General features: G+C 43.8%; 1 protein-coding gene across 2 annotated transcripts in view; it reads left to right on the forward strand.

Annotated features, from left to right (window-relative positions):
- The window catches only part of HDAC8 (histone deacetylase 8), a 235,224-nt gene that overhangs the window by 183,758 nt on the left and 29,053 nt on the right, over nucleotides 1-22,413 (forward strand). For both annotated transcript variants that reach the window (XM_030210243.1, XM_030210244.1), the window contains one exon: nucleotides 15,019-15,124. In XM_030210243.1, coding sequence (XP_030066103.1) covers nucleotides 15,019-15,124 — 106 coding nt within the window. The remainder of the gene's footprint in view (nucleotides 1-15,018; nucleotides 15,125-22,413) is intronic.

Below are 22,413 nucleotides of genomic sequence, written 5' to 3' on the forward strand. Positions count from 1 at the left end.
TTTTCTGGCGCGCGGGCGGTAATCGGCATTTTACGCATGTAGACCATTATCACCTGGTTACTGCATGAGACCTTACCACTAGGTCAATGGCTGGCAGTAAAGTCTCAGACCTAAAATGGACACACAGCAATTTTCATTTAGCCGCAAGTCCATTTTTGGCAAAAAAGCTTTTAAAAGGTATTTTTACAGGTGCATTGTAAAATGATTCTGCACGCGCCCAAAACACGCATCTACACTACCGCAGGCCATTTTCAGCACGCCAAAAAGAGCCCCAAAATATTTTTGGACACCATGTTATATGGAGAAATGTCCTAGCTCTGCCCTACACCACTTGTTGGGGAGAGGCCAAGCGGCTCTGTGAATTCAGAATATATGTTTGGATTTAATACTATATGGAGGAAGTAATAAGAGTATGAGGAAAGAACTATCAATGTCCAAAAAATGGAATTCTGAGAAAAATGACTCCAAAGTTCTAAAGATTCTATTATGTATTCTTTGACAATCCTCAATCTAATAAGTTTCAGTAATCTAAACAACTAAAATATGGACAATTTTAACCAAGTTGGATTAATTTCATGAGGGGAAAAAAAAGATTTTACTACAGCGCTGATCTTTGAAGTAAAACTTAGATTTATCACATTGAAAGCCCAAAGTTTTTATGTCGTCTAAAATCAAAGACAAAATTCCCTGAATTTTAGGTGGAAACTCTACGGGCTTTTGCAGTTGTGAAAGCCACATAGCTGAAGATTTGTTAATATTTAACAGCAAATTGTGTGTGCAAAGTCAATCATGTAAATTAGCCATTTTGGTATTCAAATCACCTAATGCTTTTGCTTGATTATCTTTTATTTAAAAAAAATCAGTTGTATTTCATCTGCAAAAAAGATGACATTCAACATTCCTACCATCAATCATCTTTGCCAATGGTGCAAGGTACAAATTGAATAACAATGGAGAGAGCAGCAATCCTTGCTGAACTCCTCTCACCAGAGTTGAGAAGAAATGTTACCATAGGCTGAACCATAAATAAAGAATAACCAGACAATGCATCTACAGTTAAAATTACACAAAATTAGTTCATGTTACATGATTTGTAACCTACCTACCCAGTGCCTTTACAGTGCGGCATACAAAACAGACATGTGAAATGCATAAATAATAAAACCTAACATAAGCCATCATAACAGTATCTTAAAACAATATAAAAGAATGTTATTGCTTCATTATTAATTTTCCTGAGATTACTGGAGTGGCAGAGGAAGGCCAAGATGTTTTAAAGCGAGAAGGCCAAGATGGTCATAATAACAATTGATGACTGCATAACAGTACAGATCTGCCCGTCTGCGCTGCCCAGTTATTCTGTCCACATTGATAAAGACACATCTCAGCTGCCAATCACAGACTGAGACCACATGCACTTTTGCTGAGGGCCCCAATTATGATGAGGTTGGTGGTTCTAAGAGGGCCATTCTTCTTCTCAACCTGTGCCTGGCATCCACCTACCACCCCTCAGCTTCTCAAAATTTAGGGGAGCATCTGTGTTTCTTCTAGGACTTCTTGGTATTATTATGTTTGCAACCTGCCAGAAAGACCTAGCTGCTAATTAATTCTACCTTTGCATCTGCTGGGCAAACCTGACTTAGGCAGAAAATGAAATTCAATTATGAAATCAACAGACATTCTGGAATTTCGTTACACTATGACCCTAGAATGGAATCCTTTCTGAAAACGTTTTAAAAAGGCCTTCAGATATTCTACTTTTAATATATTATTGCTCTGCTAAGAATCACCTTCCCATCTTTGGGTTTTAACCCTTATGCCTTTTTATAAATGTAACATTGCTTTTTTTTTATTTTAAATCAGTAGATAACTGATTATTATGTAATATTTCAAGACAAACATAAACAAGTACATAAGTACATAAGTAGTGCCATACTGGGAAAGACCAAAGGTCCATCTAGCCCAGCATCCTGTCACCGACAGTGGCCAATCCAGGTCAAGGGCACCTGGCACGCTCCCCAAACGTAAAAACATTCCATTCAAGTTATACCTTAAAATTCGGAATTTTTCCAAGTCCATTTAATAGCGGTCTATGGACTTGTCCTTTAGGAATCTATCTAACCCCTTTTTAAACTCCGTCAAGCTAACCGCCCGTACCACGTTCTCCGGCAACGAATTCCAGAGTCTAATTACACGTTGGGTGAAGAAAAATTTTCTCCGATTCGTTTTAAATTTACCACACTGTAGCTTCAACTCATGCCCTCTAGTCCTAGTATTTTTGGATAGCGTGAACAGTCGCTTCACATCCACCCGATCCATTCCACTCATTATTTTATACACTTCTATCATATCTCCCCTCAGCCGTCTCTTCTCCAAGCTGAAAAGCCCTAGCCTTCTCAGCCTCTCTTCATAGGAAAGTCGTCCCATCCCCACTATCATTTTCGTCGCCCTTCGCTGTACCTTTTCCAATTCTACTATATCTTTTTTGAGATACGGAGACCAGTACTGAACACAATACTCCAGGTGCGGTCGCACCATGGAGCGATACAACGGCATTATAACATCCGCACACCTGGACTCCATACCCTTCCTAATAACACCCAACATTCTATTCGCTTTCCTAGCCGCAGCAGCACACTGAGCAGAAGGTTTCAGCGTATCATCGACGACGACACCCAGATCCCTTTCTTGATCCGTAACTCCTAACGCGGAACCTTGCAAGACGTAGCTATAATTCGGGTTCCTCTTACCCACATGCATCACTTTGCACTTGTCAACATTGAACTTCATCTGCCACTTGCACGCCCATTCTCCCAGTCTCGCAAGGTCCTCCTGTAATCGTTCACATTCCTCCTGCGACTTGACGACCCTGAATAATTTTGTGTCATCAGCGAATTTAATTACCTCACTAGTTATTCCCATCTCTAGGTCATTTATAAATACATTAAAAAGCAACGGACCCAGCACAGACCCCTGCGGGACCCCACTAACTACCCTCCTCCACTGAGAATACTGGCCACGCAATCCTACTCTCTGCTTCCTATCTTTCAACCAGTTCTTAATCCATAATAATACCCTACCTCCGATTCCATGGCTCTGCAATTTCTTCAGGAGTCTTTCGTGCGGCACTTTGTCAAACGCCTTCTGAAAATCCAGATATACAATATCAACCGGCTCCCCATTGTCCACATGTTTGCTTACCCCCTCAAAAAAATGCATTAGATTGGTGAGGCAAGACTTCCCTTCACTAAATCCGTGCTGACTTTGTCTCATCAGTCCATGTTTTTGTATATGCTCTGCAATTTTATTCTTAATAATAGCCTCCACCATCTTGCCCGGCACCGACGTCAGACTCACCGGTCTATAATTTCCCGGATCTCCTCTGGAACCCTTCTTAAAAATCGGAGTAACATTGGCTACCCTCCAGTCTTCCGGTACTACACTCGATTTTAGGGACAGATTGCATATTTCTAACAGTAGCTCCGCAAGTTCATTTTTTAGTTCTATTAATACTCTGGGATGAATACCATCAGGTCCCGGTGATTTACTACTCTTCAGCTTGCTGAACTGACCCATTACATCCTCCAAGGTTACAGAGAATTTGTTTAGTTTCTCCGACTCCCCCGCTTCAAATATTCTTTCCGGCACCGGTGTCCCCCCCAAATTCTCCTCGGTGAAGACCGAAGCAAAGAATTCATTTAATTTCTCCGCTACGGCTTTGTCCTCCTTGATCGCCCCTTTAACACCATTTTCGTCCAGCGGCCCAACCGACTCTTTGGCCGGTTTCCTGCTTTTAATGTATCTAAAAAAATTTTTACTATGTATTTTTGCTTCCAACGCTAATTTCTTCTCAAAGTCCTTTTTTGCCCTCCTTATCTCCGCTTTGCATTTGGCTTGGCATTCCTTATGATCTATCCTGTTACTTTCAGTTGGTTCTCTTCTCCACTTTCTGAAGGATTGTTTTTTGGCTCTAATGATTTCCTTTATCTTACTGTTTAGCCACGCCGGCTGACGTTTAGTCTTTTTTCCCTTTTTTCTAATACGTGGAATATATTTGTCCTGAACCTCCAGGATGGTGTTTTTAAACAGCATCCACGCCTGATGCAAGTTTTTTACTCTGCGAGCTGCTCCTTTCAGTCTTCTTTTCACCATTTTTCTCATTTTGTCGTAATCACCTTTTCTATAGTTAAACGCTAGCGTACTTGATTTCCTAGTTTCACTTCCTTCAATGCCAATATCAAAACCGATCATATTATGATCACTGTTATCAAGCGGCCCTCGTATCGTTACCCCCTGCACTAGATCATGAGCACCACTAAGGACTAAGTCTAGTATTTTTCCTTCTCTTGTCGGCTCCTGAACTAGCTGTTCCATGAAGCTGTCCTTGATTTCATCAAGAAATCTTATGTCCCTTGCGTGTACAGATGTTACATTAACCCAGTCTATATGCGGGTAATTGAAATCCCCCATTATTATTGTGTTGCCCAGTTTGTTTGCGTCCCTGATTTCCTTTAACATTTCCGCATCCGTCTGTTCGTCCTGGCCAGGCGGACGGTAGTACACTCCTATCACTATCCTTTTCCCCTTTGCACATGGAATTTCAATCCACAGTGATTCCAAGGAGTGTTTTGTTTCCTGCAGAATTTTCAATCTATTTGTTGGATAGTTGTATAGAATCCCAAATCTATCTAGTTGTATAGAATCCCAAACAAACAGGGAAAGCATACAGAGGCATGATTTTGGCAGCGTTTTCCAACATAGATTTGTAGAAGTTATGCATTTAGAGGGATTTGTGCTGGGGTTGTCTTGGGGAGAAATGGAGAATGTGGCTCTATATTGAAGGAATAGGTGGAGTATTTGTGGGGGGTGGGAGTGAGAGAATGTATGTATGCATATATGTGGGTGAGATGTGTTTGGGTGAGTGCTGTGTGTGTATGTGTGGTAGGTATAGGTTATGTGTGTAATGTGGGGGGGGGGGTTGGGAGGCGAAGGATATGTTTTGAATAGATGGAGATGTGTTAATGGGACAGGTTTGAGTAGCAGTAGTGAATGTATGGGGAATATGGGAGATGTTTTGGGAGAGTCTGTGTGTTAGTGGAGGAAGAATGTGTCTGTAGGAGAGTTTTGTGTGTGTGTTGGATGTATGTGGGCCTGAGTGATTTTATGTGGTAAGATAGAGGTATGTGAAATGGTTGGTTAAGATTATGTGGGGTTAGTTTGGGATATGGCAAGTGTATGAGTGGGTGTGAGGATATGTGTTGCAAAGCACAGGTACATTTGTGAATAGGTGTCTGAGTTTAAAAAAGGTTGGGACAAGTTCCTGGAGGAAAAGTCCATAGACTGCTATTGAGATAGACATGGGAGAAGTCATTGCTTGCCCTGGGATTGGAAGCATGAAATGTTGCTACTATTTGTGTTTCTGCCAAGTATTGTGGCCTGGATTGTTCACTGTTGAAAGCAGGATACTGGGCTAGATGGACCATTGGTTACCCAGTAAGGCTATTCTTATGTTCTTATGAAGGTGAATGGGTATGTGAGGCTGTGTGTATGGGGAACAGATGGTGATTATTGTGAGGATATGCATATGTTTGGAAGGAATGGTTTTATTTATTTTATTTGTTATTTACCTCCTAAAAGCTGCCACAGTGTTCATTCAGGTATGATAGGTATTTTCCTCTCCCTCATCCCTCATCCATCCAACATACTCACAATCTAGGTTTGTAGCTGAGGCAGTGGAGGGTTAAGTTTGTAACTGTATATGAAAGGGGGTTGGGATGGTGGGATTGTGTATGCAATTGTGTATGGATATCAGGACTGTGTATGAGGAATGGGTGGGGGGAGAGGTGGAAGTAGGCTTTGAAGGTGTTTTGTGCCATTCTTCCAACAGCTGCTTCAGTTATTTTTCTCTATTTCTGTCTGCCTGAGTTGCTGAGGAGGCTTTTGGAATGGAGAGAAAGTGAGCATTCTATAGTTTCCAATAAAAAGCAATGGAGATAATTTTTGGAGGCCCAGTTCTCTGAAACACTGAGCCAATGTTCCTGGTTTTTAGGTTTGTTTGAGAGATTCACGTTTTCTTCCTGCTTGCTGAGTGTGGTGAATTTTCTTCCCTTATCTGGAGTGAGATTGTGATTATAAACAAATAGATCCCTTTTACATAATTCTTTCCAACATTCCATTCATTGAAAAACAGATATCCTTAACTTGCATCATTCTTTATACGTCAGCACACAGCTGGATTCTGGAGGCCATTGAAGAGCTTGGAAATGTGTCTGAAGAATAATTTCATAATCCACTCCTTGTCTGGGTCCATCACAAAACTAAGGAATAAGGTTCCAGTAGTCAGAAACAGTTTCTAACACATGGGTCAAAAAGAGAATTTGTTCTGAGGCACAATAAATAAGGCCTTTCTTATTAGAAGGAGCTTATCAAATGGCATTTTTGAAGTAAAGAGAAATTCAGATACATTCAGGTTTCTAGCATTAATTAAGTTGGCCTTTCCCACCACAGTTTTAAATGTGTCTTTAAGGTCTGAATTTAAGGGGCATTGCTGGAAACAGTCTTTACATACCCCCTTGCTGAGACTCCACTGCCACTTCCAAGATATCTGCTCTACTCTTAAAGGCAACAAAAATTTGTTGTGTTGATTTTTTTTTTTTAATGGTAGATACCATACCATAAAGTCTCCAGGATAATCTTAGGAGTTGATTTGCAAACTTCAATGTCTGTCCTTCCTAATACACTTGACTTTGCTTAGTTGAATTTCCACTTCGCTCCTAGCAGATTGAATTTCAGATCCACACCTGTCTGCGTTCCTTCACCTACCATAGGCCTCTTGTGTTTTAGCTTGGAGATATGGAAAGACTTTGCAGAGGTAGACACACCAGAGCTGATGCACCCGTGCAAGATTTCTTTACCTTCAGTACAAACATTTCCTCTGATTCCAGTGGTAATGGGATGAAAACCTGAATTCCACTGGCACACATCTCTGGCATTTCACATTATTTATGTGTTTAGCTCACACCTTTTTCCAAGGTGAGTTACATTCAGGTATAATAGGTATTTTCTCTGTCAGACATGGCTTACAATCTAAGTTTGTATATAAGGTAGTGGAGGGTTAAGCGACTTGCCCAAGATCACAAGGCGCCACAGTGGGATTTGAACCAGCAGTGCCTGCTGTAGTTGAGATATCTTCAGACCTATCTGTTATTACAGTGCAAATTAGTTGGTCCATCTAGTTTGCACAGCATCTTCAGAGGGAAAATATCAAGGAACCTGCTCAGATATGTGTCAGACTTGTTTTGGAGTGTTTAGGCTTTTGTAAAAAGCTAGACCATTTTACATTGTCCCACCTGAAAACACTGGTACTGGCACTGATTTTGGCACACATAGATTATTGTAATAGTTTGCTATTAGGTATTACAAAGGAATGTGTTCACCTGGTGCAGGATTATCACAGATATGAGCCATGATGTTAAAACCAGCCTTTCCATTCAACTGGCATGATAAAATAGATACCTAGGAATAACAGTTACCCCAAACTTAAAAGATTTATATCAACTACATTATCCACCTATGTTAGACATAATATGCCAAGGTTTAGAGAGATGGGATTTTTTAGCAGCATCGTTACTTACTAGAATAAATGTGATCAAAATGGGGAAAAAATCATGCCGATGTGGTCTCATCTATATTAGTTGCGAATTATTCAGTGGGTAAGTTTAGAAATTGTTTGCCTGGTATTTAAGTGTCAAGAGTTCTGCCCCCCTGCCCCCCCCCCCCTCCCCCCCGATTCCTGTAGATCTGGTTGTTTCTCTGTGTACTAAGGCACTCTTTGAAGTCCTCTCAGTCTTATTTGGTTCCATTCTTGTCAACTTGATTACTGTTGACTTCAAAGGGAGTCTTTTCTTATACTAGCCTGGTGATCTGGAATTCTTCGCTATTAGAAACACATTCTTGTAGTAAGACTGACATTTTGGAAGACAGTGAAGAGATAATTTAAGAGAGCTTTCTGGGGGAAAAAGGGAGAGTTTGTGGTTATTTTCTAATTTAGGTTGCTTAAGGATATCTGTTATATACAGGCTGGTATTAGATGCATGCAGTCTGGACAATTGTCCTGATCCTCCATTGGACAGGAAGCCTCAAGCCCGCAGGAAGCTGAAAAAGGCACAGTCTACTAGTGAACTTTAGGTCCCTTTTCTAAGTATCTGTTCCAGGCCCCAGCCCCCAGCAATTCTAACATCAACCCTATTGTAATGTTTTGATTTGATGGTGATATTTCTTGTGGGGATGCAACTTGTGGTTCAACTGTATATAAAGTTATATAAATAAAATAGAAGAAGAAATTACAAAAATAAAAACAGCAAAAAGAAATAGAACCCTCCATTGGGAAGTAAGACCTATGTGTGCCCAGCAGCTAGAGCCAAATTAAACTATAGCCAGACTAGGTTGTGAGGATATGTAAAGGCTGCAAGTCCTCCACAGCACCTGGAAGGCAGCCGGTGGGAGCGCTGAGCACCGCTCAGCCAAGAAAAGGCTTACTAGGGGTAGGCCAGCATTCCTCCCCCTGAGGGTCACCTGATCTTGTATAGTATCATGCCCTAGTGGTCTAGTGGCCTCTTCAGGGCAGGAAAGAGCCCCCTCTTTCCTGCCCAGCACAACTGCTGACCTGTCTTGCTCATGGCACCGCTTCAAAATGGTTGCTGAGAGTTCAAGCAGTGACCTTACAAGACTTCTACAGAAAACCGGATTGAAGTGGATCGAGGATGGCATGAGAGGAGAGAAAATCAAGGCAACGGCTGTGAACGGCACGCTCAAGTATTTTGGAGAGGAAGGGTAGGAGGGAGATGGGGCGGTAGTTGGAGTGACAGGTAGGGTCAAGTGATGGTTTTTTGAGGAGAGGTGTGACTACAGCGTGCTGGAAGGTGTCAGGGACAGTTGCAGTGGAGAGAGAGAGAGGTTGAGGATATGACAGATTGAGGGGTGACAGTATGAGAGATGATGTTAAGTAAGTTGGTGGGGATGGGATCAGAAGAGCAGGTGGTGCATTTCGAGGAGGAAAGAAGGCGAGCGGTTTCCTCCTCGGTGATGTCAGGAAAGGAGGAGAAAGAGGCCTGGGTTGGTTGGTTGAGGGAGAGGGTTGAAGGGTGAAGAGGAGGAGATGGCTTGGTAGTGAACTCAAGGTTGATCTTTTGCACCTTGTCACGGAAGTAATCGGCCAGTGATTGAGGAGAGAGCGAGGGGGGGTGGGAGCGGAGGGCACTTTGAGGAGGGAGTTAAGGGTGGCGAAGAGACGACGGGGGTTGGAGCTGAGAGAATTGGTCAATTGGGTGTAATAGTCCTGTTTGGCAAGGAATAGGGAGGAGTGGAAGGAGGATAGCATGAATTTGTAGTGAAGGAAGTCAGAAAGGGTGCGAGATTTCCTCCAGAGGCGTTCAGCAGATCGGGCGCAGGAGCGAAGGTAACGGATGCAAGGGGTCAGCCAAGGCTGGGGATTAGTACGCTTTGTGGGACGGGAGATGGATGGTGCGAGGGTGTCCACAGCAGAGGAGAGAGTGGCATTGTAAACGGAGACAGCCTTGTCGACAGACTCGGAGGACATGATGGAGGGGAGGAGATTAGAAATACTAGAGGATATTAGAGGAGGGTCAATAGCCTGGAGATTCCTGGACGTAGTGGTTAAAGTTGGACGGGGCTGAGGGGGGGGGGGTGAAGAAGTGTGAATTATGTACGGCGAAGCCCCAGGATACATGACAGACCTCATAGACCTACCAACTAGAAACACAACAGGATCAACACGAACATACCTAAATCTCCACTACCCAAGCTGCAAAGGGCTCAAATACAAATCAACCTATGCATCCAGCTTTTCCTACATAAGCACACAACTATGGAACGCATTGCCAAAAGCCGTAAAAACAACTTACGATCACCTAAACTTCCGGAAATCATTAAAAACTAACCTGTTCAAAAAGGCATACCCTACTGACCCAACTTAAATGCCTGTACCCTGCAACACAACGAAACCAAAGCTCGTAATGGACATATAATAACTCTTCCTCTCTATAACTCCATAATGTGTCTGTACACACGAACCTTATTCTCCCACAACATTACTGTATTTGTTCATACTGGAATTGGCGAACGCCTTTACGGTACTATGTAAGCCACATTTAGCCTGCAAATAGGTGGGAAATTTTGGGTACAAATGTAACAAATAAAATAAAATTTGGGCTGAAATGGAGAAGCCCATGCTTACAAATGTACCTGTGCACATACTAAGTGAAGGGAAGTTTTCAACATGGGGAATTTACCAACTAGCTTTTAAGTTATTGGGGAAAATTGTTTTGAAAACTGGCCTAATGCTGCTTCCACTCTGTCTATATCTTTTCAGAAGCACCAAAGAAAACTTTTTTTTTTAAATTCTGCTTCTTCCATTTCTGAAGCTTTTGCACACAAAAAACTTTTTATATTTATACCTCAGACATATTCCCCCAGATTCCATATAGCGCACTTAGAGATCCGTGCAATAATTCAAGCAGATTCTATAATACTGCACGTAACTTAATTGGCTTAAGCTGCTTAGCGTTGATAACAGCATGAATTGGCAATAATTAGAATTTACATGCCCAACTCTCTGACCGTATTCTGTAACGCAGTTCACCTAATTTCTAATGTGCACAGGTAAAATGGGTGTGGCTATGGGCGGGGAAATGGGCTTTTTATGGGCGTTCCAAAATTTATGTAACGTGGAGGGGCATAATCGAAAGGGACACCCAAGTTTTGCTGAGGTGGAGGGGCGGGGAAACCCGTATTCTCCGAGGACAAGCAGGCTGCTTGTTCTCACTGATGGGTGACGTCCACGGCAGCCCCCCTCCAACCGGAAACTTCACTAGCAAAGGCCTTTGCTAGTCCTCGCGCGCCGATGCGCACCGCACATGCGCGGCCGTCTTCCCGCCCGAACCGGCTCGTGTTCGTCAGTCTTCTTTTGTCCGCGCTCGGGGACGGTCGTGTTTTACCGCCGTTTCGTGCCCCTCAAGTTGACCTCGCGCGTCTTCGCAATTTTCGCTAAAAAAAAGGGACCTTTCGGTCTTTTCCCCTTTTCCCGTGTTTCCAGCTTTTTCCCCGCGTAAGTTTCCTTTCGCTTTCGGGACCAGCCTATTTGGCCTCGATTCGGGTTTTTCTCCCTTCTTTTTGGTGCCCTTCGTCATCATCGCGAATTTTGATTTTGCCGGCGTGATTTTTCCGCCCATGTCATCAAAGTCTTCCAGCGGCTTCAAGAAGTGCACCCAGAGCGCCCGGGTAATCTCGCTCACTGATAGGCACGCTTCGTGTCTTCAGTGTCTGGGGGCTGGGCACCGCCCGCATGCCTGTAGTCTTTGTGCTCTTTTAAAAAAGAGGACTCAGGTAGCGAGATTGGCCCAGTGGAACACGTTCTCGGGCTCTTCGACGACAACAGCACGGGCATCGAGTGCATCGACGTCGATAGCATCGAAGTTTTCAACCTCGGCATCGACTGCATCGAGGCCTCTACCTCCGGCATCGTCGGTACCGAGGTATCGAAAGGCTGCGTGGACGTCCTTTCGTTTCAATAATTCGGTCGTGGATGCCCAAATCTTGAAATTTAGGTCGTCCTTAGAGATGGTCGTCCCTAGACTTGGTTGTTTCTGATTTTCGGCGATAATGGAAACCAAGGACTAACATCTCAGAAACGACCAAATTCAAGCCCTTTTGTCATGGGAGGAGCCAGCATTCGTAGTGCACTGGTCCCCCTCACATGCCAGGACACCAACCGGGCACCCTAGGGGGCACTGCAGTGGACTTCATAAATTGCTCCCTGGTACATAGCTCCCTTACCTTGTGTGCTGAGCCCCCCAAAACCCACTACCCACAACTGTACCACCACTACCATAGCCCTTACGGGTGAAGGGGGGCACCTAGATGTGGGTACAGTGGGTTTGTGGTGGGTTTTGGAGGACTCACATTTACCACCACAAGTGTAACAGGTAGGGGGGAGATGGGCCTGGGTCCGCCTGCCTGAAGTGCACTTTACCCACTAAAACTGTACCAGGGATCTGCATACAGCTGTGATGGCATTTGAGGCTGGCATAGAGGCTGGCACAAAAGATTTTTAAAGATGTTCTTTGAGGGTGGGAGGGGGTTAATGACCACTGGGGGAGTAAGGGGAGGTCATCCCAGATTCTCTCCGGTGGTCATCTGGTCAGTTCGGGTACCTTTTTGTGCCTTGGTCGTAAGAAAAACAGGACCAGGTAAAGTCATCCAACTACTCATCAGGGACGCCCTTTTTTTTCCATTATGGGTCGAGGACGTCCGTATGTTAGGCAAGCCCAAGTCCCGCCTTCGCTACGCCTCTGACGCCCCCTTGAACTTTGGTCGTCCCCGCGATGGAAAGCAGGTGGGGACGACCAAAATTGGCTTTCGATTATACCGATTTGGGTAACCATGTGAGAAGGATGCCTATCTTCCGATTTGTGTGGAAAGATGGGTATCCTTCTCTTTCAAAAATGAGCCTGATAGTAACATAGTAGATGACGGCAGATAAAGACCTGTATGGTCCATCCAGTCTGCCCAACAAGATAAACTGATATGTGCTACTTTATATGTATACCTGACCTTGATTTATCCTTGCCATTTTCGGGGCATAGACTGTAGACATCTTCCCAGTACTTGCCCCCGCCTCCCAACCACTGGTGCTGCCACCCAATCTCCGCTAAGCTCCTGAGGATCCATTCCTTCTGAACAGGATTCCTTTATGTTTATCCCACGCATTTTTGAATTCCGTTACCGTTTTCATCACCACCTCCCGCAGGAGAGCATTCCAAGTATCCACCACTCTCTCTCTGAAAAAAATACTTCCTGACATTTTTCTTGAGTCTGCCCCCCTTCAACCTCATTTCATGTCATCTAGTTCTACCACCTTCCCATCTCCAGAAAAGATTTGTTTGCAGATTAATACCTTTCAAATATTTGAACGTCTGTATCATATCACCCCTGTTTCTCCTTTCTATAAGTCTCAGTAAGTAAGAAACGTGCTGTATCAAAAAAAAAGTTCTCTGGGTGTGGCCAGCAATGATACAGTCTGATAACAACAGATTCAATCGGATTCCACTAGAATATAATTTTCTTTTAGTAAATCTAAATATTCCCACTAATTACAGTAGTTTCATCAATGTAAAATGCAAATTTAACCAGTTGGGAGACTGTGCATACCCAGTGGGCATAAATCTACGCACATGGAATTTGTCATGTTTTCGTTGGTGTAAATGGAGGCATGTAGTTTAGGCACTGAAATATCAACTAAGCGTATTCTGTATACTGTGCCAAAATCACCGCTTATAGAATACACTTGGCATTGATTTCCACGCTGATTTTTTTTTAGGTGCCATATATAGAATCTCCCCCGTTGCCTGTAAATCTTACTCTTTGGCACTGCCCACCCTTGGCATCTCTGGTTTGTACCAGAGGCAGTGGAGGAAGAAGATTACTTACCGAACTAAAATGGCTCCCAGCCCACTGCTGCAGAGCTGCCAAGTTACCAGTTCCAGGAGGGAGACGTTTTGGCCAGTGCTGTTGAAATTGCTTCCCACTTCATAGGCCGATGCAGAAAGTTACCATGGGCTACAGCATGCCCTCAACGAGCAGTTTACCCATAGTAATTATCAGCATATAAAAATACATGCTAAAAGCTGATCAGCTACCCTGCAGCATGTAGGGCTGTGCACTGATGCTTACCATGGGGACTCAAAGCCAAAACTATAGAACCCCCACAGTCAGCATTGGCCCCATGTGCTTCCCCTCTGCCCCACTGTCATTGTCCCATCCCCCCCCCCAAAAAAAAAAATCACCCAACCCAGTTCCCTATCTCCTCACCCATGATATATATAAAAAAATATTCCCTGTGGCACCCCCCCCCCCCCCCCCCCCGGACATGACTGGCCGCCTCCTGCCAAAATGTTTTCCTGGTGTCTAGTGGCACCCCAACCCCCTTTCCCTCCCCAGACCTTAAATGAGACAAGGGCGATGCCACTTGCTCCTGCCTCCGGGCCATGATTTCCAAAAAGCTACCATGGGCTACAGCATGCCCTTAACAAGCAGTTTACCCATGGTAATTATCAGCACACAGCATATAAAAACACATGCTAAGAGCTGATCAGCTGCCCTGCAGCATGTAGGGCCGTGCACTGATACTTACCACAGGGATTCAAAGCCAGAACTACCGCCAGGTCTGGCATAGAACCCCCACAGTCAGCATTGGCCCCATGTGCTTCCCCTCTGCCCCACTCTGTCATTGTCCCATCTCCCCCCCCCCCCCCCCCAAAAAAAAAAAATCACCCAACCCAGTTCCCTATCCCCCCACCCATGATATATTTAAAAAAATATTCACTGTGGCACCCCCCCCCCCCCCAGACATGACTGGCCGCCTCCCGCCAAAATGTTTTCCTGGTTTGTAGTGGCACCCCAACCCCCCATTCCCTCCCCAGACCTTAAATAAGACAAGGGCGATGCCACTTGCTCCTGCCTCCGGGCCATTACTTCCAAAATTGTGATTCCTGTCGGGTGGGGGCCGGTCTGCTATGTATTGTGATCTGATTGCTGTGTTTCAAACTGGTTTATTGATATCTGTTAATCTGAGAACTAAATTTAAAAACTGCCAAGAAGTATTAGATCTCTTTATCTTTTCCTTAAAGTGTGCTGGGCTCTCCCCCTCCCCACCTGGGTTTTCTGTAGACAATTGTAAGCTAAGGTGTGTCTAAAGCTTCTGCTGAGAGAGCTGGGCAATTTAACCAGGAGGTCTCTGCTTGTCTTCTGCATGAAGGAAACTCACAATAAACACAAAATGGGAAAAATCATGAATGTATCAGGCCTGAAATGAAGCATGTAATATCGGTGTCTTTATGACGTTCACATCCTGAAACTTTAGTTGATTGTGAGATTATGAGACTGCATAGCCATGCTTCTCAGTTTGATGACGTGATTCATCTGTCCTTTCACTTTCCCCAGTTTTTCACAGAGTATGGTCCTGATTATGTGCTGGAAATTACCCCGAGCTGTCGACTAGACCGTAATGAGCCTCAAAAAATCCAGGAAATACTTGATGCCATTAAAGGTGAGTAACAAACTGCTCTCCAAAATAGCCGTTTTTGAGTTTGGTGCATTCCAGTTATTTTCAGCAGTGCTAACTGGTTAAGTGCCGCTGGAAGTGACCTGTTAGCCCCGATCAGGCTTTTTAACCGGCCAGTACCCATTTTTGGCTGGTTAAATCGTTTTGAATGATACTAAGGGAAACACTCTTAGGATTGAAAACAGCGATATTGGAAGGGGAAGCTACCCTTGGTATCATGCATTATAATCCAATAGTCTCTAATGTTTCTCAACCCTCACACTAACACTATTTGCTTTTGTCTCGCCTAGAATGTAAAGTGCACTGAACCCTGGAAAGGGGATATTAGCGGAATACAAGAATTGATTTGAATTGAATTGAATTTGAATTGAAAACAATAGTAGCATGATATTATGCTCCAGGATTGCATCATATGCCTGCTTTTAGGAGGTTGGAAAGATGTAAAGTTGCCAACTTCCCTGTTTATATGATGCCAGTGTTTAATCATGAAGACATATAACCTGTACACAGTGCCAGATACATCTCTTGGCCACCTTTTTGGGCAGACTTAGATGGACCATACAGTTACTATGTTACTATATAGCGTGGGCAATGTGCATATTAATGAGGCCATTCTAGGCTACATGAAATAACTAACATGTAGGATTAAAGCTAAAACTTTTATTCAGCATCACACACCAGGTTCGACAGAGGTAACAGGTCACAGCTCGGCAAATATTGAAGTGTTAGGCCACATGACCTCCACAGTGCATGTCATGCCCATGGCACACATCCGTTTAAGAGTGGGCAAATGGACCCTAACTTCCCAGTGGTGTCAGGCCTTGGGGATCCTAGCAGATGTCATCTTTGTCAACCTGGAGCTTGGATAGTCGCTCTTGTGGTGGACCATTTGGCCCAATTTGGTCCTAGGATTTTCATTCCAAATTTCCCCTCCACACCAGATACTGAGGACAGATGTGTCTAGCCTGGGCTGGGAAGCTCACATGGACAGGCTTCACACTCGGGGTCATTGGTTTGCTTAGGAGACCCACTTTCATATTCTAGAGCTGAAGGCCATTGGGAACGCTCCAAAGGCTCAGAGATCAGTTATGCACCAGTTTATTCTCATTCAAACAGACAATCGGTTTGTGATGTACTATGTCAACAAGCAGGGAGGCACGGGCTCATACCTAGTGTCAGGAAGCAGTCAGGATGTGGCAGTGAGCCTCCAGTTATGTTTGTTTATTAAAACCTTGATATACCCCTTGGGCTGACTCTCGGATCACACTTTACATCACAAACATTTGAAAACAAATAATAAAAGAATAGAAACTCCAATTAAAATAGGACAGAAACACTCAAACCACAAAAAGAGTACATAACTGTATGCACTAAATGCCAGGAATACCCAACGCGTCAGGAGAGCAGCAAACCTTCATAAGCCATGGTAAAGAAATGTGTTTTTAGCAATGACTTAAAGTTACACAAAGAATGCTCAGAATGTGTAAAGGGTGATGCTAAATAAAATTTTTCAAAAAAAAGCCAAATGATGAGTACTTGATGAGTGCTTTCCTAGCGGGCCTGTTTTGGATTTGGTAACACTAGACAGTGTGGATCCATGGATCTCAAAACAGAGGTGGGTATGTAAGGGATTGTTAAATTAGCCAAATAAGATGGTAAACCACAATAGTACGCCATGAGGGGCATAATCGAACGGGGCGCCCAAGTTTTCCTGAAGGCATCCTTGCAGGACGTCCCCACGAAGGGGCGGGGAAACCCGTATTATCGAAACAAGATGGGCGTCCATCTTTCATTTTGATAATACGGTCGGGGACGCCCAAATCTCAACATTTAGGTCGACCTTAGAGATGGTCAACATAAATGTTGAGATGGTCTACCTTAGAGATGGTTGTCCCCGGTTTTCGGTGATCATGGAAACAGATGACGCCCATCTCAAAAACGACCAAATCCAACTCATTTGGTCGTGGGAGGAGCCAGCATTCGTAGTGCACTGGTCCCCCTGACATGAAGGAACTGGCATGCATGAAGGAAATCGCATGCAAATGAGCTGCTCACTGTTAGCTCATTTGCACATGATTTCCTTCCAAATGAGGGGAAGCCAGTGCAGAGCAGCCAAGCATTATACGTGGCTGCTCTGCGCATGCCAAAGACGGCTTCATACATGCAGACAAGCTGCGTGTATAATAGCCGTCTACAACCTTAGAAAAATACAAGTCCAAGTGCTTGTCAGGGACGTCTTTTTTTTTTTTTTTTTGGAGTATGGGTGAAGGACGTCCTTTGCTATGCCTCCGTCCCTGCGATGGCAGACGAGGACGTCCAAAATGTGGATGTTTCTGTGAGAAGGAAGTCCATGCCTTTGCTATACCTTTGACACCCCCTTTATTTATTTGGATTTTGGATCACAAGTAGCAGCAGTGGGATTTGAAACGGCCACCTCTGGATTGCAAGACCAGTGCTCTAACCACTAGGCCACTCCTCCACTCCACTCCCTTGAAATTTGGCCGTTCCTGTGGGGGAGCAGTTCAGGATGTCCAAAATGTTTGAAAGAAGGATGTCCACACCTTCGCTATGCCTCCGCTGACACACACACACGTCCCCCCACCCCAGGGACCTGCATACTGCTGCGATGGACCTGAGTATGATATTTGAGGATGGCAAAAAAAAGTTTTAAAAGTTGTTTTTTTCAGGGTGGGAGGGGGTTAGTCACCACTGGGTGAGTCAGGGGAGGTCATTCCCGATTCCCTCCGGTGGTCATCCAGTCAATTCGGGCACCTTTTTGAGGCTTGGTCGTAACAAAAAATGGACCAAGTAAAGTCGGCCAAGTGCTCGTCAGGGACTCCTTTCTTTTTTCCATTATCGCTCGAGGACGCCCATTCTGTTAGGCACGCCCCCCAGTCCCGCCTTTGCTATGCCCCCAGGAACTTTGTTCATTCCCATGACAGGAAGCAGTTGGGGACGCCCAAAATCGGCTTTCGATTATGCCGATTTGGGCAACCCTAAAAGAAGGACGCCCATCTCCCGATTTGTGTCGAAAGATGGGCGTCCTTCTCTTTCTAAAATAAATGATATTGGCAGCCAGTGTAACTGGGCTAATAGTGGTCTGACTTGATCTGAACTGTGTGCTTTTAGAAGAACATGAGCTGCGGTATTTTGCAGCACCTGTAATCTTTTGAGCTCTATTTTTGGTAGTCCAGCATAAATGATATTGCAGTAATGAATTCTAGAAAAAAACAATGCATGAGTGAGAGTGTGTAGAGAAGAAAGGTACATTTCAACAATCAAGTGCACAGGGTAGCTTCAACAATTCACATGAAAAATTTGGAGGAAAAGACCTCAGCTACCAAATAGACCTTATACAAAGCCCAAAATGTAACGGGTTAAAAGGTGTTGTGCTGTTGTTTCAGGTGACAGTTGTGCAGATGAAATGGGAGCAGATTTCCTGAAACATAACTTCAATACAAAGCTAAAAAGATTTGTATAATTGTGCAAAGCTGCATTGATTTGGGAAGAAAAATAAGACTTTTTTGTTTGCTTAAGACAAAAGTTGTAGTAGTAAAGCTCATACTTACAGTGTAAAAGTAACTCCAGAGTCTTGTTTTTACATCAAAGGCTCTCTTTGCACCTAACCCTCTGCTTGGCTAAGTAAAGGCTTAAATTGTATCAAGGTGCAAAATAACATTTACAAGATGAAAGGTACATAACGGTGCAACCAAGTCCAGGCCAGAACTAATAGCACTATTCCAGCATTTTGCCTGGTTCTCCAAAGTTATGGATGCAGTGTCTGCCCGAAAAAAATTTTCAGAAATGAAGGACAAGAATCAGGATTGATTTTATGTAACTGGTGAGACTGATAGGTAGTCTGTACCATTGGCAAAAAGTTTGGAGGAGAGCACTTACTAGGGAAAATAAGATGACATTAAATCAGCAAATGGTCTGACCAAGATAGAGAGAAGGTAGATATATCAGTGAGCTGAGAGGTAGAGAGAAAATTGGAATAAATTAATTAAATCAGTGGTATGGCCAGTCACATGAGTAGGTTGTGAAATTGTTGTAGACCTAAGTCATGTATAAAGGAACTTAAAAAAGAAGGATTTGGAATGATATGGATCATCCAAAATAATTAAATCGGTCATGAAATGGTACTCAGAGCCACATACCTAGTAGGGAAAGACAACAGCCTGGCTGACAGACTAAGCAGAGTGATGCAACCACATGAGTGGTCTCTCAGCATGGGCATTGCCTGGGATGTCTTCCAAGAGTGGGCACCCTCTTGGTCGATCTCGTTGCCACTCATCTCAACAACACGGTTTCTCAGGTCTGCTCCAGGTTGAGATCACATGGCAAGCTAGTGTCAGACACCTTTCTCCTCAGTTGATGGAAAGTCCTTCTGTACGCATATCCTCCCATACTTCTTGTGGGGAAGACTTCCTGAGAACCATGATCCTCATTGCATCTTACTGGCTGAGACACATATTGTTCCTTCTACTTCTGGAGTTGTCCTCTGAAGATCCATGGAGGCTAGAATGTTTTCCAGTTCTCATCATCTAGAACAAAGAGTCTCTTCTACACCTTTAAATGCCACAGTTTGTCTTCTGACTGGTTGCCTTCGGTCTCAGCATATCAGTCTTTTCCTTAAAGAATTATATCAGTTACTAATTAGAGAAGGGATTCATTTTTAAATCCTCCTTTTGATACATAAGTCTTTTAAAAAGGAGTCAGCATATTACCTTTCAAGTTTGCTTAAATTTTATACACCTAATTGAATTTTAAAATCTGAAGGAACATATCATTTGACCATTCCCAAGAAAAATACTCTTTTTGAAGAAACAGAAAGGGCAATTTCTCTATCTTAGGCCAAGTGCATAAAATTGGATTCCATTACATATCAGACTGACGTTGGATATAGCAGCCTTAAAAAATTTTTTAACTCGTGTAGGTTTTTTTTAACTAACTAAAGCATTTGAAAATCAAGTGTAGGTATTTGCATCATTATTTTAGCTAAGATGTGGATTTGAAACAGTATATACAAACATCTATATACAGGAAACCTACAAACAAATGCAGTTACTTCCACAACTTCAGCTTCCACCCTTCACATACCAAAAAATCCATTATACACAGCCAAACCACAAGATACCACCGTATCTGCTCTGACCCAGGAGACGGAGGTAAACACCTCAAAATCCTGACTGAATCCTTCAAACAAATAGGTTACAACCCCACTACTACTACTACTTATCATTTCTATAGTGCTACTAGACATACGCAGCGCTCTACACATTTCTTTACAACCCCAAAATAATCTCCAAGAATGTTGCCTCCTCCCTTAAAATACCCAGGGAAAACCTATTGCAGTACATAAAAGATCTAGGGCCACAACTCCAGGAGGTAGAACTGCTGAAAGAGATATTCCCATCCCCACCAGTGCTGGCCATCCAACCTAAAACAAACTAATGAAAAGCAAGCTCCCGATAGGAACTCAAAAAAGAGAATGGCACATATCCTTGCAATATATCTAACTGCAAACTGAGCTAACACATTTCACAGGATCCCACAGTCATTCATAAAGGAAAAATATTCAATATAAAGGAATCCTTCACATGCTCATCTTCAAATGTAAAAAGTTTAAAGAAGGGTGCTATATTGGAGAAACAAGCCAGATGCTAAAGACGAGATTTAATTTACAAAGACATCATATGAAAAATGCCAGTGCCAACCAGGATGTCACTTCTGTGGGACAGCACTTTAGAAAACCAGAAAATCAGAACACTGTATCAATGATTTTTTGGTGAGAATACTAAAAGGAAACTTTAAGACAATCCAGGAAAGTGAAACGATGATTAAATATTTTGACAGCCACCAGACAGGACTTAACAAAGATCTGGGTTTTCTAACCCATTATAAACCATAAAATTCTACTGCTTTGTCACCCTCTTTTCACTATGCATCTCTCCCTGTCTCATCCATCCAGCTCTCCCTGTTTTTCACCTTACCAACCCCACCCTTTTCCTCTGAAACTGTCATTGGAATGCTTTGATATTTCACTTATATATACTTTTATTTATCAACATTTGCTTAATTCTGATCCGAAGAAGGATTACCTTCGAAAACTAATCAAAAAATGTATTTAGTCCAAAAAAAATGTATCTTATTTTCTTTTCTATATTTTGTTTTATTTCTATTTATTACCTTTTTTCAGGATAATGCTAGTCAGTTGTGGTTGAACATTATGTATAAGAAATGGTAAAGTATTCTGTCATTTAGGGCTTCTTTTGCAAAACTGCGCTAGTGATTCCCACATGGCAAATTAGAGGAAGCCCATTCAATTCCTATAGGCTTCTCATTTGCTGTGCCAGAATTGTTAGTGCGACTTTGTAAAAAAAAAAAAAAGCCTTTAGATAGGAGGCACCATTAGCTCTTTGGTCTGTGCTACTGCTGATATGTATGTTTTACTTTTATTGTTTTACTGTTTCTATGATTATCCTATATAATAATTCTCACCGCCAACGTTCTAATGTGCCTGGTACTGTGGCTCCGTCGGAGGTGGTCTGCTAAGCAGTTTAGAATGCACTGTCGTCAGTGATATCACTGACAGCTGATTCCAAGGCAAGGGGAGGAGTATTCCCTACTCCTCCCCCTGCCTACCAATCAGCTCTCAGTGCCCCCCCTCGGCGCAACACCCAAGCCCCTCCACCCCGGCGCAGCACCCAAGCCCCTACCCCCCCCCCTCGACGCATCACCCAAGACCCTCCCCCCGGCGCATCACCAAAGCCCCTACCCCCCCTCTCGGGCACATCAACTCCCTCGCCACCCGCAGCCGCCAATACTAACGCTGTCCGGCCGCTGCTGCTTCTCCTGTGGAGCAGCAGCGGCCGGTACAAAAAGAAAAGCCAAAAAAAGATTTTTAACCTGAAACGCGGCTCCGTAGACAGCCATCTGGCATTGGCTGTCGTCACTGTAGCCGTTCCTCCTCTCCCCTCCACATCACTGCCCCTGCAGGAAGACCCCGGAGGAGCGCAGCGACGTCAGAGGGGAGAGGAGGAGCGGCTGCAGAGATGACAGCCAATGCCAGATGGCTGTCTACGGAGCCGTGTTTCAGGTTTTAAATCTTTTTTTGGCTTTTTTCTTTTTGTACCAGCCGCTGCTGCTCAACAGGAGATGCAGCAGCGGCCGGACAGCGTTAGTATTGGCGGCTGCGGGTGGCGAGGGGGTTGATGTGCCCGAAGGGGGGGTAGGGGCTTGGGTGATGCACTGGGGGGGGGGTTGGGTGATGT

Source organism: Microcaecilia unicolor, chromosome 7 (assembly GCF_901765095.1).
Source record: "Microcaecilia unicolor chromosome 7, aMicUni1.1, whole genome shotgun sequence".
Taxonomy (NCBI): Eukaryota; Metazoa; Chordata; class Amphibia; order Gymnophiona; family Siphonopidae; genus Microcaecilia; species Microcaecilia unicolor.